The 19,883-nt window shown below is 37.6% G+C and overlaps 1 protein-coding gene and 1 pseudogene across 1 annotated transcript; one reads left to right on the top strand and one right to left on the bottom strand.

Annotated features, from left to right (window-relative positions):
• Window positions 1–2,349: 2,349 nt before the first annotated feature.
• On the top strand, window positions 2,350–3,339 carry LOC110303952 (olfactory receptor 9K2-like). The gene has a single exon (XM_021175199.2). The coding sequence runs from the start codon at window positions 2,350–2,352 to the stop codon at window positions 3,310–3,312; it is 963 nt and encodes a 320-aa protein (XP_021030858.1). The 3' UTR covers window positions 3,313–3,339.
• Window positions 3,340–15,021: 11,682 nt separating this feature from the next.
• On the bottom strand, window positions 15,022–17,534 carry LOC110302780 (chorion-specific transcription factor GCMa pseudogene; annotated as a pseudogene).
• Between the last annotated feature and the right edge of the window lie 2,349 nt (window positions 17,535–19,883).

Genomic DNA, 19,883 nt, shown 5'->3' with positions numbered 1-19,883 from the left:
GCATTTAAAGTAGTCATGGAGAGTAACATACTAATACTACTGTTTTAATACTTCCATTTTATTCTCAAAGTAAATAAATTTAGTAAAGTGGTTTTCATTTTCTATAAACTTTTAATATTTTCAGTTATTCCATTACTTACATTAGAATGGTTTATCACAAAATGCCATGTACATATTATAAAGTTTTAACTTGATAAGCACCAATTGCTTTGTTATGTCCACAAAAGAATTTATCTACTCTTTACATACAGAGACTCTGTGGCTCAAGGAACTTGCCCAAGGTTTCAGATAAAAGAAGTGAGAAACTGAACCAGAACCTGTATATTTCAGATTAAGTCCATGCTGTTCATGGTGCTATTACACAGCCTCTAGCTCCCCTCTGAGTACACATATTCCATAATCATTTATCATATGCATATATGACTCATTTACTGATTAGTTCCTTTTATGCAGATGCTAAATGTTATACTCACAATAAAGAGTAAGAGACATAGAGGGTCAGAAGGAGGTTACTGTTATGTGAAGAAAATATGAAGGTAATATTAGAAAATATGTCTTGATCCAAGAAGGAGAATTAGGGAATTCATATTAAAGATAAGTAAGTTTACCTTAACACTCTAGAACATGGAAAAGTGAGCCAGGTAACGATCAGGAAGCACTTATTAAAGTACAAGTGCAGCACTAAGTCTCAAGAATGACCAATAACATGGATTCAATACTACATTTCTTCATGCCAAATTATGATTCTGACCCCAGTAGATGAAATTTCGAGACATTATGTTTCATACCTTATTTGTAAATATGAAATATATTATCTCCTCATTTTATTATTTTATAGATTAAATGAGTGTGGCTGAAGCATTTAGGAAAATGTCTGGCATAACAAAATATTATATTAACATTTGTAATAATTGTTATTATCCATACTCAAAAATACAAAGTTCAAACTGGATATAAAAAGGAGTAGATTGCTTTATAAATAGAAGAACATAAGAAAGTCTATGTGAGCTCTCTAAGAAATGTGTTATTATTGATTGTGAACACAAAAGTAGAGAAATAAAAAAAAGGCAATTTAAGCCTATTTTTTTCCATTTTTATTTCCAATATATCAGGTCAATATGCTGTACCCTTTTTATCTTGGAATTACAAAATCCAGGAAAAATTTAAAATAATATTTGCTGAACCTTGAGACACAGATCAGAAATCAGCACCAATCAAAAGGGAGAGGTAAGATAAGTGCAAGGCTTTCTAGGCTCTACAGAAGGTTTAAGAGAAGTCTTGGCAATTTAGCAAGATCTCAGTATAAAATGCACATGAAGTGAGAAGGTATTGGGCTTACTGGCAGAGTGCATTCGGGGCATTCATGAGATGTTAAGTTCAATTTCTAATACTATCAGTAAATGTAGTAGTGTTTCCTCTGGTAAACAAATCCTATGATATATATATTAATCATTTGTATAATTGGTTATATATTTGTAGCCACTATTAATCTTTAGGAACCCAAATAGATAATGGGTAGTGCAAGCTATTTTTTAAAAAAATCAATCATTTTTAAAAAATATCTATTGAAACTTGAAGCTAAAACTCCAAGCTCATCTAAATTTTAATACTAAAGTCTACAGTATCTTTAAAACAACACTTAAACTTCTTCCTGAATGTCATTTTTAATGGTATAGAACAATCATTTATTGGGTGAGGGTGCATTAGTCTTGGCCGCTGCCTTCCTCATGTCTGACACCATGTTCCTCAGCTCCTCCCACTTTCTCTTGATGTTGATGTGCGTGCTCGCTTTCTTGATGAACTTGAAAGCACACTTGTCCTTGGACACTTTCAGCAACTCCATGTTGCACAGCTCATAAGGTGTGAAGCTGCACACCTCCTAGATCATGTTCCACATGAACTTCGTTTGCTTAGTGAGGTGCCCGCATGGTCCCCTGTGCCTCGTTCCTCCTCACCTTGTGGACCCGTTGAGGCCCATGATCATGGGGTAGTGGGGCCATGGCTGCTGCTCTCCGATGCCCTCCCATTTTTGACAATCAATACCACGAAGTGATATTGAATTCAGTATGTACATAGGAAAAAATATATAGAAAGGTGATAATAAAAACACAAATGACATCAAACATATGAAGGAAAAGTCTAATTTTGCCACTTTGTGAATTGGAAGTAAAAGTAGTATTTGAATGCTGTATCATTTGTTTGAATTCAGTTTGTCATAGTATGGGGACAAAATTTAAAAAAATGACAATAGAAGAGCATTGCAAACTCCAGTCCTGTAGCAGCTGTTTACAATATAAGGTCAAAATAAGTTTGCTAATTTTGCCTTATGCCTCTCATCAGGTCTCTTCCATGGGCGACAGGGAAACAAGGAATCACTCAGATATGACTGACTTTATCCTTGTAGGCTTCAGGGTCAGCCCTGAGCTCCATATCCTCCTCTTCTTGCTCTTTCTGCTTGTGTATGCTATGATCCTTCTAGGAAACCTTGGGATGATGGCCATCATTATGACTGATCCCAGGCTGAACACACCAATGTATTTCTTCCTAGGCAACCTCTCCTTCATCGACCTCTTCTACTCATCTGTTATTGCACCGAAGGCTATGAGCAACTTTTGGACAGAGAGCAAGTCCATCTCGTTTGCAGGCTGTGTGGCCCAGATCTTTCTCTTTGCACTGTTCATTGTGGCTGAAGGATTTCTCCTGGCAGCCATGGCTTATGATCGTTTCATTGCCATCTGCAACCCACTCCTGTATTCTGTTCACATGTCCACACGTCTCTGCACTCAGCTGGTGGCAGGCTCTTATTTTTGTGGCTGCATTAGCTCCGTTCTCCAGACCAGCATGACATTTACTTTATCCTTTTGTGCCTCTCGAGCTATTGACCACTTTTACTGTGATAGTCGACCACTTCAGAGACTCTCCTGTTCTGACATTTTCATACACAAAATAGTATCTTTTTCTTTATCTGGCATCATTATCTTACCAACTATCACAGTCATCATTGTTTCCTACATGTATATTGTGTCCACTGTTCTAAAGATACGATCCACGGAGGGAAGGAAGAAAGCCTTCTCCACTTGCAGCTCTCACCTTGGTGTCGTGAGTGTGCTGTATGGTGCTGTTTTCTTCATGTATCTCACCCCTGACAGATTTCCTGAACTGAGTAAGCTGGCTTCTTTGTGTTATTCCCTAGTCACACCTATGCTGAACCCTCTGATTTACTCTCTGAGAAACAAAGATGTTAGAGATGCTTTAAGCAAACTTCTAGAGAAGAAAAAATCCAGTGGTTCATTTTTCGCATTCTATAAGTAGTGTTTTGAGTATTGATTTCATACTTTTTATGGCCAATGGTAAAATTTTCTCCTAATATTATAACAATGCTATTAGAAGCCTGTTGTATACAGTGCATTATCATGAATTATGACATATTTGCCCTTTATGTAATTCTTAAATTCATTGACATGTCAATGTCCTGGGGAGGCTCTTTTATACCATCCTTTCTTCCCATATCTAATAACATTCTATTTCATAAAGCATTGTGTGTTTCATAATATTTAAAGTGTTTTCATCTTTACCATATTTATTAAATACTGTTTTTATTTAAATTTGATCTCTTTGATTGCCTTTTCCTCCTATTCACAATCTTGACAATCCACAAAATAACAAATTTTATTTTTAAAAAATATATTGGCTTTCTGTTTTTCACTGTTATTAGTATATTGAGTGCTCATCAAACTTCAGTTTTATAAGTATTTACATGAAGTCTTCACTACATACACTAATTTGAAATTTTCTGAGAATGCCACACATTGGGGAGTTCTTTGAGCCACACAAAATATAAATCTGAATAAAAGAACCAAGCTAGAAGATGAATCACTGGCAAGTATTGAATATTCTTTACCTCAATTTGATCCTTCATAGTAATGCTTTGTTTTAATTATCAATGGGGTTATTTAATAAATATATAGAAGTAAATGAACCACAAAACTAGTATGTTTTCTAAAATGTCCCCACCTATTGTTTTGTGCATATTGATTTATTTAGTAAATTCTATCCAATACATTTACACATGTTTTGGTATTGTGATAGGCATAGGAATGAATCACTTCATTCTTTTGGGTATTCATATAGTATATTTGCTAAATCTCTGGGCGGTCAATTAAATGCCAAAGGCTGTAGGCCAAAGATGCTCTTTAGGTCACACTATGAGGTGACCTAGAGCTGATGGTTGGTAAGCAGAGATAATTTTCTTGATTTAAAAAATTGATTTATGGGTCAGAGATATGACTGTGGGATGGCAACCCCATCCCTCACTTGATGTCCTGTCTTCCTTTCTGAAAGAATTACAGGGCTGAAAATGGAGAGGAGCCTGAGAAAAAGAAGGCCCAGCCACAGGCCCAAAGTGGGATCCAGCTCAAGGGGAGGTCCCAAGGCCTGACACTATTACTGAGGCTATGGAAAGCTCACAAAAAGAGATCATGACTGCCCTCCGAAATACCCAACAAGCAGCTGAGTCAGATGCAGATATTTGCACCCAAGCAATGGACAGAAGCAGCTGACCTCTGTTGTTGAATTAGGGAAGGCTGAAAGAAGCTGAGGAGAAGGGAGATCCTGTAGGAGGACCAGCAGTCTCAATTAATCTGGACCCCTGAGATTTCTCAAACACTGGACAACCAAACAGACAGCACATACCAGCTGATATGAGGCCCCCGACACACATACAGTAGAGGACTTCCGGGTGTGTGTTCATTCAGAGATGATGCACCTAACCCATCAGAGACTGGAGGCCCCAGGGAGTTTAGAGGTCAGGAGTGGGGTGGTGGATGGGGGAATCCACTTGGAGATGGGGTGGGGTGAGGAGAAGGTGTGGGATGTGGAGCAGAGGGAGGGTGGATGGAGGGGCGAGGAGTGGAATATGGAGTGTAAAAACTAAATTAAAAATAAAATCAAATAAAAAATGGATTTAAAAGGTATAAAGTTGAAAGTAGGGAAAATGACATGGTTAATGCTGCTGCTATAGGCCTAACGTTTACTTCTGTTGTTGAGAAAAAGGCACATTTCAAAAGCCACAATTAGCAAGTAAAAAACAAAGTTAAAAGTATGCCAAAACTATGTGAAAAGAGATGCTTTTGTAGTTTTGAACTGGAATCAATGTTTGCGGTGGTTGGATGAGCAGAAAAGTCAATGAGCAGAGCTAAGATGAGGATGTACCCATCCAATTCATCAAACCCCTGGTTTTATTTTCAGCAGCAATAACAAAATGTTGATTAAAGAGCTTTCAGTAATGTAATAGAACATTTCAATTTTACAATTAGCATGTTTAGGAAAATCTACAACCACTATGCCATTTATTCTAAATGACAAGAAACTTGAAGCGTTCCTGATGTAATTAGTAACAATGCTACAACATCATATTTTATCACCTCCATCTAACCTTGTTCTAGAAATTCTACATGATATAATAAGAACTAGAAATAAATGTTTTGCAGCTTAATTTTATCACTTAAATTTTTTTGTGTTGAAGCCTGTGGTGGTTTGAACGAGAATGACCCCATAGACTCATACATTTGAATGCTTAGTCACCAGGGAGTGGAAGTGCTTAGGGAGAGATCAGGAGGTGCAGCCTTATAGGAGTAGATGTGGTCTTATTTCAGGAATTGTGTCACTGGGAATGGGCTTTGAGGTTTCAAAAGCCCACATCAGTCTCAATCTCTCTCTCTCTCTTTCTCTGTCTCCTGCCTATGGATCAGGATATAGCTCTTAGCTACTGATCTATTGTCTGGCCTGTCTGTTCTCCACCATGGATTCACATTCCAAAACTGTAAGCAAGCCAATTAAATGTTTCTTTCATCAGAGTTGCCTTGGTTGTGGTGTATTTTCACAGGAACAGAACAATGACTAAGACAAAGCCTAAATCTCCAGTGCTTCAGAATGAGACTATAGTTGATATAGTGTCCTCAAAGATGAAGTAAAGTTAAATTTGGACTGCAAGTGGGTCACATATTTGTAGGAAGAAGTTACAAGAACAAAGAGAGATTAACATATGCAGAGACACCAAGAGAATTGCCATTTAGAGATCAAGAGAAAAACCTCAGATGAGCTCACTCTGATAGTGGCTTCATGTTAGACATCAGCCTCCATAGCTATAAGAAAGTATTTTTCTGTTAACTATACCCAGTTACTTGTAGTTTGTTATGACGAAAAAAATTCATATGATTAGGTAATTCATAAGAAAAAACAACTACATTTGTTTGCATACACAAAGATGTTTTATGGAGAAAATCCAAAACTCTCAGTAGTAGCAACAACAAAAATTTTCTGCAAGTAATAATTGGCTATAGTAAGTTTTCTGGAACAAGATTAAAATACAAAAGTCCATTTATTTTCTTCATACTATCAAAATTGCAATTTGAAATTTAAAACATGCTGTGGAGATAGATGATAGAATAGAAATATACATTCCTAGTTCTTTGTATAAACACAAATTTAACAAATAATGCACGAAGCAAAATACATTTGTGAGAATTCCAGAATACAGTTAAAATTTTGCAAAACCCCTAGGAATCCATGAAGTCAAGAGTACTTTCATCAAAATGGATTAGTTTTCCTCTGTGGAAGACATATTCAGATACAAACTGGTTCAGCTAAGTACCCTGATAATAGCTTTACTTACGATTTCTACTTTCGAGTAATATTGAAGTGGATGCCAGAACCAACACGATGACTTTTCAGAAGATTAAATAAAGAATTGTTTTTCTTTTTCTTCCCCTTGAATCATCTGAAGCTCAAATGAAATCAAGATAGCCTGAATATTAATGAACTGCTAAGAGTACAAGTAACAACAGTTGAATGACTTTCTTTATTCACCATAGCTAGGGCAGATAGGGAAAAGGAAAAGGAAAAGGAAAAGGAAAAGGAAAAGGAAAAGGAAAAGGAAAAGGAAAAGGAAAAGGAAAAGGAATGCAGTTTCAGTTTTATATGTCTGGAAGTAAAGAGTTGGGAAATACAGAATTGCAGAATCCTGGTTATTTGTGGTGTCATCTTGTCTTTTGTTAGGAGCAGTGTCTGAAGTGTTTATACTCTGTCTGAAGTGTTTCTGAAATCAGTGAAAAGCTGTGGAAGTTGGTGTTATAGAATTAAAGAATTTTGTTTCAGACACTGTCAACAGTGTCATGTGCTCCTAACATAAGACAGAGAAATAGTGTGGTATGTCTCTTGCTGATATTATATACAAAGGTATATAGTCTCCTAAAAACATTTCACATACTTTTATGAACTGGTTGGACTTCTTAGAAAGTATGGTTTTTTTTTGTTTTGGTTTTTTTTTTTTTTTTTTTTTTTTTTTTTTTTATAAAAAGCCCCTGTATATATGCTAGGGGTTGAAAAGAGTTTCCAACCCAAGATTGTGAAAGACACAGAGAAACAAGCCACAAAATTAGGGAGGGAAATAAAATTAAAATGAAATAAACTAGCAGAAGTAGAACTACAAAATGGAGCCAAACACAAAATTTAGAAATAAAAATTACAGTAACTGAAATAAAAAAACATCACTAGAGGAATTAAATAGTAGACTTTAAGTGGAATTAAGATGTTTAAGTAAAATTGAAAGATTTAAAAAAAATATTTAGTCAAAACAACTATCTTTTAAAACAAAGTAATTAGAAAGTAAAAACTGCATTCCAAACTTATATAGTATCAAAAAGTGTGTATTTTTTAAGTTTAAGAACTCAAGAAAGTAGCAAGAAGCTTATTTTAATAGATAATGCTTGAATATATAACAAGTTGGGAGAGGAACCTGGACACTTTTTTTTCTTTTTTTTACTGGATATTTTCTTTATTTATATTTCAACTGTTATCTCCTTTCCCAGTTCCCCCTCCAGGAAACCCCCTATTCTACCCTTACACCCTGCTTCTATGAGGGTGTTCACCCACCCACCCAATCTCACTTCCCGACCCTTGATTTCCCTACACTAGGGTCTCTATCAAGCCTTCATAGGACCAAGGACCTCTCCTCCCATTGATGCATGACAAGGCCATCCTCTGCCACATATTCAGCTGGAGTCATGTGTACTCCTTGGTTGATGACTTACTTCCTGTGAGCTCGGGGGGCGGGTGTTGGTTGGTTGATATTGTTCATTTGTGGAACTATGTGGAAATATACTGTAGTGGACACTTCCTTGGACCTTGAGAGTGACCCTAACAAGGACTCCTAGTGATGGGAGGATGTGGAGCCTGAACCATCCATCTTCTGAAACCAGGCAAGGCTTCCTTGGTGGGATGGGATACCAACCTAACCACAGAACCTTCAACCTATAACCTGTCCTTCCTTCAAAATGTACTGGGGCAATGGAGGCTCAGAACTTATTGGAGTGGCCAGCTGATGACTGACCTAACCTGAGGTCCATGTTACTAGAGGAATTATATCCAACTCTGCCTGGATGGCTCAGATACTAGGAACCTCACAGAAGAGGGAGAAGGAAGGATAATATATTGATGAGGACACCAGGAGAACACAGCCCATAGAGTCAACTAAGAAGGACTCATGGGGAGACTGAAGTGATAATCATGAGCTTGCATCAGTTAATGTTAGGCCTCTGCAAATACTTTGTGGTTGTTTAGCATGGGGGTTCTGTGGGACTCCTAACAGTGGGAGTGGAAGTATCTCTGACTCTTTGCTCTTATGACACTTTTCCTCTCATTGGTTTGCCTCATCCATTATTGATATGAGGGTTTATGCCTAGTCTTACTGCATCTTTTTATGTTGTGTTTGGTTGATATCCCTGAGAGGCCTTTTCTTTTCTGATGAATCACTGGATCTTAGGGAGAAGGAAGGTGGAATGAACTAGGAGGAGTGCAGGGAGAGTAGAAGAAAGCCGGGATATATTTTATGACAGAAAAATAAATAAAAAGATAGATGAAAAAAAGAAAAGCCTAAACTAAAATAAAAATCAAAATAAAAATATTAGGAATTCAACAAAAAAAACCTCAGAAGAAAATCTTATCAAATGATTGAATAAAGTATAAAAGAAAATTTCAGATCTCAAAAACAAGGCAGAAGAAATGGATCATACAGTCAAAGATTTAAATCTAAAAGCAACCTGACACAAAACATCCAGGAAATCTAGGACATTGAAAATTTCAAAGCTATGAACAATAGGTATACAAAAAGGAGAAGAAATTTAGGTAAAAAGCACAGAAAATATTTTAAATAAAGTCATAGGGGAAATTTTCCCCAATCTAAAGAATATGATGAAGATCAAGGAGAGAGAAGCATACAGATTAAAAAACAGAACAACAAAAACAACAACAAAAACCCAATTCTTCATAACATATAATAATCAAAAGCACTAAATGTACAAGAAAAAAAAAATAGGACCTTAAAAACACCAAGGGAAAAAAAAAACAAGTCACACATAAGGACAGAGCAATTTGAATAACACCTGAATTTTCAGTGAAGGCTGAAAGCCAGAAAGGTTTGGATGAATATTGTACAAGATTTAAAAGATCACAGACAACCACCCCAGATTACTGTTCCCAGAAAAACTATCAATTATACTCTATAGAAAAAATTCATGATCAAAATAAATGTAAACAATTAATGTCTATTAACACATCTCTATAGAATACACTGGAAGGAAAACACAATTTTAACAAGATTAATTACACTGAAGAGGACACAAGAAATAAATAATCCCAGAGTAATTAACCAAAAGAGATCCAAAATCCCAAAACTAAAATACAAAAAGAACCACATCAAAGACGACAATAACAAAAATCCAGAATGAGATGTAGACATAGATTTCAATAAAGATACTGTTGTGTAAAAGCATAAAAGGTGCAGCAGTGTTGGAGATGCAAATGAAATAAAAATAAAAATTCAGTGGGAAGCTGGAAAGATGGCTTAGAAGTCATCTCTCAATACCCGTGCCAAGCCTCTCACACTTGCCTTTAAATCTAGCTTTGTTGGTATATGAAGACTCTGGCCTAAGCAGGCACTAATATTCTCTCTCCTCTCTCTCCTCCCTCTTCTCTCTTCTCCTCTCTCTCTCTCTCTCTCTCTCTCTCCCTCTCTCCCTCTTTCTCATACACACATACACACACACTATATAGTGTGTGTATATATATATATATATATATATATATATATATATATATATCACCTTGATAGCAATCCTCACTAATATAAAATGGATCATGTAGAAAATAGAGTATGAAGGCTGGAAGACAAAGCAGAGGAATTTTACTACTCAATGAAATTCAATAATATGTTTACAAATATCTATGAAGTTGTACTGGCTATTTTTGTGTCAACTTGACACAGCTGGAGTTATCACAGAGAAAGGAGCTTCAGTTGAGGAAATGCCTCCATGAGATCCAACTGTAAGGCATTTTCTCAATTAGTGATCAAGGGGGAAAGGCCCCTTGTGGGTGGGACCATCCCTGGGCTGGTAGTCTTGGGTTCTATAAGAGAGTAGGCTGAGCAAGCCAGGGGAGGCAAGCCAGTAAAGAACATCCCTCTATGGCCTCTGTATCAGCTCCTGCTCCCTGACCTGTCTGAGTTCCAGTCCTGACTTCCTTTGGTGATGAACAGCAGCATGGAAGTGTAAGCCGAATAAACCCTTTCCTCCCCAACTTGCTTCTTGGTCATGATGTTTGTGCAGGAATAGAAACCCTGACTAAGACAGAAGTGAACATTAGAAAACTTTGGGACACCATAAATATACCTAACCTTAGGATTTGGGCCATAGAAAGATGAGAATACTGTATCAAAGGAGTAGAAAATATTTTCACTAAAGTTAATTTTCTACACCCAGAAAAGGAGATCCCCTTGCAGCTAAAAGATCAAAAAAATCCAAATTGACAGAATAAGAAAAGAAACTCTCTATGGCATATTAAAATTAAAACGTTAAAAATTCAGAATAAAATATATTGAAAAATTCAAGATAAAAGGTCAAGTAATTTACAAGGCTGGCCCATTTGAATAATATGTGAATAGTCAACAGAACACTATACAGCCAGAATGCCTGAAAAGATGAACTCCATGTTCTGAAAGATCACAACTGTCAACCCAAACTATTATGTCTAATAAAACTATCTATTAAAAATAAAAAATGAATAAAAACTTTCAAATAAAAGCAAATTGAGGGAATTAATGACTGATAAATGAACTTTCTATAGATACGAAAAGGACTGTAGTGAATAGAAGGTTAAATATAGCTAAATGGTCTTTGGAGCAAATAAACAGTGTCAATTTGCTAGGTGTATTAGTCAAAAGAAATCAGGGAAAACATTACAAAATCAACAAAGTTAAAGGAATTAACACACATTTTCCAATAATAATTCTGAATAATAGTCTCAATAGCACAATGAAAATATGCAGACCAGACTCCCTGGAGCCTCCTCCATCCCAGGTCTCTGCCACATCTGAGAGATGCCCCATTTGCCCCCTACCAATTTCCATTCATTGTCCTGGCCCTCTTCCTTGGTTCTCCCTACACCTGACCCCCCTACCAGGTTCCCCTCCTTATCCCTCTCCCACCCAGTTCCCTCCCTCCCTCCAACACCAATCACAATTTTATTTCCCCTTCAGAGTGAGATTCAAGAATCCTTTCTTGCACCCTCATTGTTATTTAGCTTCTACTTTTTGACTGTGAGTGAAATATAACCAGCTGTTTCAAGTGTCTGTCACTGTGGTTTACACGAAATGATGAGTTGTAATCTGAAAACATTTGGGCTCAAATAAATCTTTTCTCCCCCAAACAATTTTTTTCAGAGTATTTCATCAAAACCACCATCACACACAAAAAATAAGACACAGACCTAATTTAGTGTGTGTGTATCTGTGTGTGATTATTTTGAAAAAATAATTTAAATCTACATTAGTATACAGGAACTGTTACTTCTGTCTCTTTTTCTTGGAAAACAGTTTCACTAAAATGCAATAATTTAATCAGTAGGATAAAATCTGAGGATGAAAAAATTGATTATTCAGGTTTTTAATCTCATTCATACCTAAAATGTTAACAAATTAAGATGTTAATTTTAAAATTCCTGTTCTACAAAAATTATTTTATGGAGAAAATAGATAAAAAAATCTTTATTGAAAGTACAGTTTATTTTAAACAACATTAATTGGAGTAATAAAAGTTTGTTAAATATGCTTGATCTAAGACCCCAAGTACCTCTATTCAGTAAACCCTTATTAACTCCATTTCCTGGCCTACTTCTACTATCCTGCAGCTCCACCCCATTTTTTTCAGCTCCCAACTACAATCACATAATAAAACTTCTTTCTGAAACTCACACTTCTGTGGTTGGTGAATTTCATTCTTCAAATTCACTTGATGAACGATTTCCATCGACTCAATGAAAATTCTGTCTTACCATGCACTTACTGAATCCCAACTCCTGGATTCAGCCCACCTAAGGCAAGAGAGAAAGCCCCTGTTCCTCCAAAGGATCCTAATTTTTCACCATTTCAGCATCACACACAAGACAGATAGAATGAAAGCATAAAAGATGGGCTTCAGACAGTATGGCCCAATATTCATTCCACCTGTAGCTTTTTGTCAGTTATAATTGGCCATAAAACATTCTATGGGCACAGATTTCGTGGTGTCTGTTACTTACCCAACCCTCGTTCATCAATGAGGAGGAAGTTGAACTGAAATTAAGTTATACTAGGCATGGTGAGCATTTGGGAAAAGAGAACAGGCAGCTCTCAATTTCTGGGTTTTAGAGAAAGACTCTGAAAGTCAACAACAATAATCATGATAATCATTTGTGCTAGTGTTTCTAACTTAATAAAGCCAAGGATATGGCGAAATGTTTCTTAGGCATTGCGAATTAACACTAGGTATTTTACCAAACTTTTAAATATAAAAAGAAATTAATTTAAATCTTCCTAGATTTATTTACTATTTTTATTTTGTGATATTTCTCAAGCTGATTGTCCTAAAGAAATTTCTATGGATATGTTCATTTTGGTTTTTTATTTATTGTTATATCTACTGCATGACATTTAGTTGCACACTTTTTCACAATAAATGCATTTTCTTATTGTCACAAATGAATGACAATTGTCATGAATTCTACACAAATTGTTATTGGCATGACAGTTGGATTATTGTTTAAATTTTATTGGTATAGCTTACTGATTTGTATATTTTTAAACTTTATAATGTAGTATTTTATGATTTTCTTATTTTAACTTTAACCTAGCCACTCTTGCAATAAGCAGAGGTTCTTCTCTCTGAGATGGTGCCCATTTACTATAATTGTATATTCTATTTTTAATTACTTTGTTACACATAACATTAATTTTCTTAGTATTTTAGAAAGTTTTTATTAAAATAATTATCCTTATGTATGACAATTATATATCTAAATATAGTATCACTTGTGTTTATATAAGGGAATATATACTCCATTTATGTAATGTCTCCATTATAGATTCATTTTCATTTTAATAAATACTCATTTTCATAAATACCTTATCTAAGGTAGTTTGGATTACAAAAGACAGATAACAGACATACTTTAGCAAACTCAAAAGAAAAAGGAAATTCTATTACATTTGTCCACAATGTACTTACTGTATTGCATATTTTTTCACATAGAAAACAATATATTTTATATCTTATATATAACTATATATGTCTCCAGAAAATGTCATTTTTCTATGGAGTAGACATACTTAGGTACTGCAGAGGGCAGAACAAAAAGAGGCATCATTTATTTTTGAATCTTGTATCATACACATTAGTTATGAATCAAATGGTGAAGATTACTTTGAAAACACTTGCTTATGGCAAGGTTCATTCCAGATTTTGTGCTGGGCTATCTTTATTGCAAAGTACTTCAAGCAGAGAATTCGAACTGAGTAGCTGAGTAAGGAACAGAAGCTCTGTATTTAGATTTTTGGGTTTTTGGTACTGAGGCGAAAGCCCAGTTCATCACCACACACTGAGTTTATGTCCCACTGTGTAGCTATGCCTCAGTGTCCACAAATAATATTCTAAGTTTGTTTGAGGAAGAGTCTCACTATATCCCCTGGGTGGACCTCAAACTCACGATCCACCTGCCTCAGCCTCCTGAGTTCTGGGACTACATGCGTACACTGCTATACCCAACAAAGCTTTGCTACTGAAATGTGTTGCTGAGGATTGAAACCCAAGGCCTTCAACATCTTAAGCACACTCTCAACCATTGAGCTATACCTCCAGCCCTTCACAAAGACTTTTAAAGAAGAATTTCTCATATACAAACCTGTCATGGAGACACCATAAGGGATAAAAATGAATAGAACAGAATCTTAGCCCTTGTGGAAGGAGAAGCCACTAAGGAGGAGAAGGAGAGGTGAATCCCACTCTCTCCCAGTGCCCATTTGTTTTCTGTTCTTCATAAGTAGGAAAAGGTCACGCCTCTTGTTTTTACAAGTCACAAATCTAAAAAAATCCATTAAAAAAAGAAAACTAAATAAAAAAGTATCAAACACTTCTTTGGTGAAGTATTCAACTTCACATATCCACAGCTCTTCTGTCTTCTTTCTGTTCCTTCCATTTTCAGCTCCCAAAACACATAGGTAAAATGCTAAGTTGACATGTGTAAGCCACAATAAGACCCCTCCAGACAGCCCTGCTGAAGGGCTGAATGGGCACTTGGACAGTGGAATCAGAGAACATTTTGCCCCAAACCAAGTACTTTAAAAAAAAAAACAACTTTTTCTTCTTTTCCATTTTTTCTTTCTCTTGTTTCTTTTCTCTTCTTTCTTTTTTATTTTCTTTCCTTTCCTTTTCTTTCTCTCTGTTTTTCTTTCTTTCTGTCTTTCTTTGTTCTTTTCTTGCTTTTTCTTTCTTTCCTTGTGGGGGGAGATGTTGAGACAGGGTGTATCTACATAGCTCTCCTGGAACTCACTATATAGACTAAGCTGGTGTCGAACTCACAAAAATCCAACTGCCTCTGTCTCCTGAGTGCTGGGATTAGAGGCACGATTGGGAGAAAGGGAAGGGGAGCTTTGAGTTATCTTAAAGAACAGAGGCTTGGGAGCATCTCATTGTTGAAGTGATCCAAGCCCATGCATGCCATCTCTTCATCAAAATCCTACTTGTTGCTCTTGCCAGGCAGTGCATATTGCTGCTGAGGATGAGAGCAGAGCCATAGGTGAGCAGAAGGGGGTCCTGCTGAGGTGGGTGGTATGTGAGGGAAGGCACATAGCTGCTGAAATCCACAGGCACTTTCTCTCAGTAAGGCTCAATTTCGGGATTGGACCACAAGGGATGACATCCGGGTTGGGCTGCTGCAGGTGGTTCCAATGGAACCTCTTGAGGAAAGTGCTCCAAAGAATTCTGGGAGGGAAAGTAGTCATAGGGCCAGCTGGCCATAGGCAGAGGATAGGGTGGATAATAGGAATCATCGGTAGGATTTCTCCCTAAAAGCAGCATTTTTATTCCAAGCTTGCAGGTCGTCATAATCTCTTTACACCCCAGGGACAGGAGGCTGAAACTGGTCTTCACTGCTGTAGATCCTACTGCTGGAGAATTTGTATCTCTCATCTCTCTCTTCGCGGAGTTTAAGGTTCCAGTTCATTGATTCCACCCAAATCACAACTCTTGGGGAAGGACAGGCAATCATTCAGGGAGTTCTGCTGGGGGGCGTTAGCTATTAAAGGTGTGCTGTAACTGCTGGGCAGTTGGAAGCCTTCCTGGAATGACCAAGTTAAAGGTAAACTTCCCTGACTCTGGGTTTCACCTTTGTTTCTGGCCTCCCCTTCATCGGTAAGGAGCTGGAGGCAGATGCCATGTGCAATTTCGTCACGTCTCTTCTTGCCACTGTTTCTAGCCTGGTCTCTGGCTCGGGATGATCAAAAGAAGTGTTCGTCGTGCCTCCAGAAGTTGGTGACTGGGAAGCTGCCGGCCGACCATGGATGGCCTCTGCCGGGAATGAGTTTCAGGGACCCACTGCAGTTGGGACAGCTTTTCCTCTGCTGCTCTGCCTCGCTTTGTCACAGATGGTGAGTCTCAGATAAATCTTGCAGCCTTCCTCCGTGGAACAGTCCCTGCTGCACACCACTACCCCTAGTCATGAGTTCTTGAGAATTCGGGAAGTTGTTGTTGGTGTTGCACATGGCCCAGCTGCTCAGGTGGCACTGTGCGGTCAGGTCGTCTTGGCAGTAGATGTGTTTCACTGTAGTCTGGTCACTCCAGGAACCAGTCAGTCTTTTTCACATTCTGAGGCAGTTTCATGTCGTTAATATCCCAGCTCAGTATCTCTTTGTCTTTAGAATCAAAGTTGTCCAGTTCCACGATAAGGTCGGCTTAACACAAGCTCTTCTCTACTCAAATTGTCAGAGATGTCTAGAGAGCTCCCAGTCTCAGAACTCTGTCCACAAAAGCAGCTGAAGGGCTTATTTTTCAAAGCCTTTCCGCCTTCAGTGCTCCTGAGTCTTTCTTTCTCCAACTTCTTGTCCAGGTGTCATACAAGTGTCAGCAGTGCATCGGGTCCTGCCAAGTTCTGTTCACTTCTAGGAGGTGTGGTTACACTATGTTAATGCTCTGGCAACTGTCCAATCAAAATCAAGATGCTTTCAGCCAGGGACAGGTAGGAGAAGTCCAGTTCTTCTCCGGGTGCTAACTACCCATGTGATAAATATTCTATTCTATGGTGTACTTCTGAATTTACCCCTCCTTTATGCTAAGAGGACATCTAACTTAAAAGGATGTTGAAAAAAATTCTGAAAAGAAATACAGATTTTTTTCCTGATAGTTTTATAGGTCGAATTCAAGAACGACTGTTTTAGATGTATTTTATCCTGCCTGCATGTGATCGAGAAGGCACACAGGGAGACACATGGCAGTGCACACACCAAGGTGGTGGTGGAAACTACTGAGATAGTTTTTAGACAGCTAATAGATCTAAACCAGAAACACTAAAAATCATCTCTAATTCTGAGTATATCAATCCTTACACGGAATGCAATTCTTTTTCAAGACGTTCTGTCCTTGGGAGTTCTCCCTAGAGATATCCTCAGGACATCGGATGAACTCAGCTCCTCTGCTGAATTCCAGATAGTCTGCTGGGCTTCAAACTTTTGCTTTTTTCCTGTATATACTAAATATAGATATTGTTTGCTTAATGTGTGCGATTGTCTCCTCTTGTTGGTATGAATCTGTCCTGGCATGCCAGCTGCTCTGAGTTGAAATGTTTTCCCCCTTTCCATCACAGGAAGCTCCTGCTGGGTTCCAGCTCCAGTACCCTGTATTGCATATTATACATCCTATTGCTTTTTATTTGATATAATTTTTTATAGTTATGACTTCCTTTTTTTATAAAAAAAACTTCACTTCTTCCAGCAAAAAATTAAATCTTGTAAAATGGAGAGATATTTTTCTTGTGTCACCAGAGATTCCGCTGTTCTTTTTCTTCTCTGCGCTGCCATGTAAGTCCAACTTGGCTCTGCCATATAGATCACTGGAGTCTTGCTTTCCTGTACCACCTGGTAGATCCTGCTCTGCCCCAGCCCTTAGCCCTTCCATAACCTCATGATTCCCAGTGCTTCCAGGCCACTCAGTCTTGACTTCATACCTGTTCTAGAATCTTACATCCTTGAACTTCCAGGCTGCCTGGCTGCCTGGCTGACGTGGGATCTCATATACCACACTTTTGGTTATGTCATCTTCTTTCTACCATATAAGCCATCTAACTCCTCTGAGATCTTGCTTCCTTGAAGCTTAGGCTAAGCCCAATTATTTTCTAGCTTTTCCCTCTTTGTTTAGTCCTCCTAATTCTACACATGGATTTTCCAGAATCTCTTGACCCCAACCTCTGTTTGATCAGAAAAGGTGATGGTATGGAAAGCCATTTCAAGAGATAGCAAAAAAGACAAGCACACGATATGCTGGCACTTGGACAGTGACTATTAGTTCAGATAACACTGGGCTCTCAGAAGATGGTCAGGTGTAGAACCTGTAGTCCTTAGGACGAGGCCAGTAGAGGAAAACAATGTCTCAACTATCTTAAATTTCAGTCCTCTCCTGAATATTGCCCATGTGTCCACTGAAAGAGAAAAGTAATTCAGTGAAGAGAGAGGTAGATGATGATAGATAGATGGTAGACAGTTAGATAGAAATGTGTAGATGATGATGATAATAGATTATATAGTTATATGATAGATGAAAGACCAGTGATAGATGATAGTTAATAGCCCTTCAAAACTCTCAACAAGCAGCTATAAGAGTCAGATGCAGATATTTACACCTAACCAATGGACAGAAACTGGTGACCCCTGTGGTTGAATTATGGAAAAGCTGGAAGAAGCTGTGGAAGAGTGCGATCCTAGAGGAAGATCAGCAGTCTCAACTAACTTGGACCCTCAAATCCCTGAGGTTTCTCTGATACTGAGCCACTAACCAGGCAGCATACACCAGCTAATATGAGGCCCCCAACACATATACAGCAGAGGACTGCCGGGTCTTGACTCAGTGACAGAAAATGCACCTAACCTTCAAGAGACTTGAGGCCCCAGGGAGTGGGGAGGTCTGGTGGGGTGGGGGTTTGGGGTGGTGACATCCTCTTGGAGACGGGCATGGGTGGGTGGGTGGGGTGGAAGGGGTGGTGGTGGCAGGGTGGTGGGGAGAAGGAACAGTCAGAGGGCAGACCAGGAGGGGGATAAAGACTGGACTGAAAAAAAAAAAAAGAATGACTTAGAAGAACTTACAATGAATTCCAAAGAATAATTGTAACTCTCCTAAAACCTCAAAGTGGCCATAGATATAACTCCAAAAAAGACACCAAAAAAAACCGAACAGAGATGAATGAAATGAAGACACCAGTACACAATATGAAACTATAATTCAAGAAGAGATAAAATGTCTGAATAACATTCAAATTGAAATGATGCTAGAACAGAGAAACTCAATATGTTAAATAAAACTGGGAGTGGAAAACTTCACCAATAGAATAAATCAAGTAGAAAACACAGTGTCAGAACTGCAGATAAAGTGGAGGACTTGAATCCATCAGTATAGGTCAAGGATAAATTTTTAAAAAATGAATGGAATTTGAGGGAGTGTTGAGATACCATGAAAAGACCTAACTCTTGAATTATGTGCACTGAAAAAGAAAAATACCACATTCAAATCACAGACAAGATTTTAACAAAACCATGGAAGAAAATATTCTAAACCAAAGGAAGAGATGCTAATCCATGTGTTAGAGGCCTTCAAAACACCAATTAGGCAAGAGTAGAAAAGAAAATTTCCAAAAATCATTGCAACTGGAACATTAAAGGCAGAAAATAAAGGAAGAATATTGAAAGCTTCACAAGAGGATTCAGTTGGTTATAGAGGCAGGCTAGCCAGAAGAACACCCAGTTGGTTATTTGATAGAAGCTTTTAAACCCAGAATTGTATGGAAAGATGTGTTTTTGAAATACCACAACTGCCACCCTTGACTGTTATACAAAGCAAAGCTATTAAAATTAGAGGATGAAAACAAACTTTTCATGATAAAAATAGATTAAAAGAATTTAAGACAACTAGACCAGGCTCTACAGAAAATACTAGAATGGATACTTTGGGTCGTAGAGAAGGAAAAACACACTGAAGGGCTCACAGTGGCAAAGTAAAGCAGCAGAGAATGGGAAAATTAGGGGATGGTTGGAAGCTTACTCAGAATGAAAGTACATGCAAAACTCTGCAGAAGCCTATTTTTCTTCAGCCAAAGGGAAAAATAATTACTACACATAGTAAAATGCAGGTGACATGAAAGGAGAGGATTTCTTTTTTTTTTTTTAATATATTTATTTTATTACGTATTTTCCTTAATTACATTTCCAATGCTATCCCAAAAGTCCCCCACACCCTCCCCCCCAATTCCCTACTCAC

The sequence above is a fragment of the Mus caroli genome, unplaced genomic scaffold (assembly GCF_978045245.1).
Source record: "Mus caroli unplaced genomic scaffold, Mus_caroli_1 scaffold_9, whole genome shotgun sequence".
NCBI classification, from domain to species: domain Eukaryota; kingdom Metazoa; phylum Chordata; class Mammalia; order Rodentia; family Muridae; genus Mus; species Mus caroli.
The sequence above is the reverse complement of the archived record's forward strand: the minus strand, read 5'-3'. Positions and strand labels throughout refer to the sequence as shown.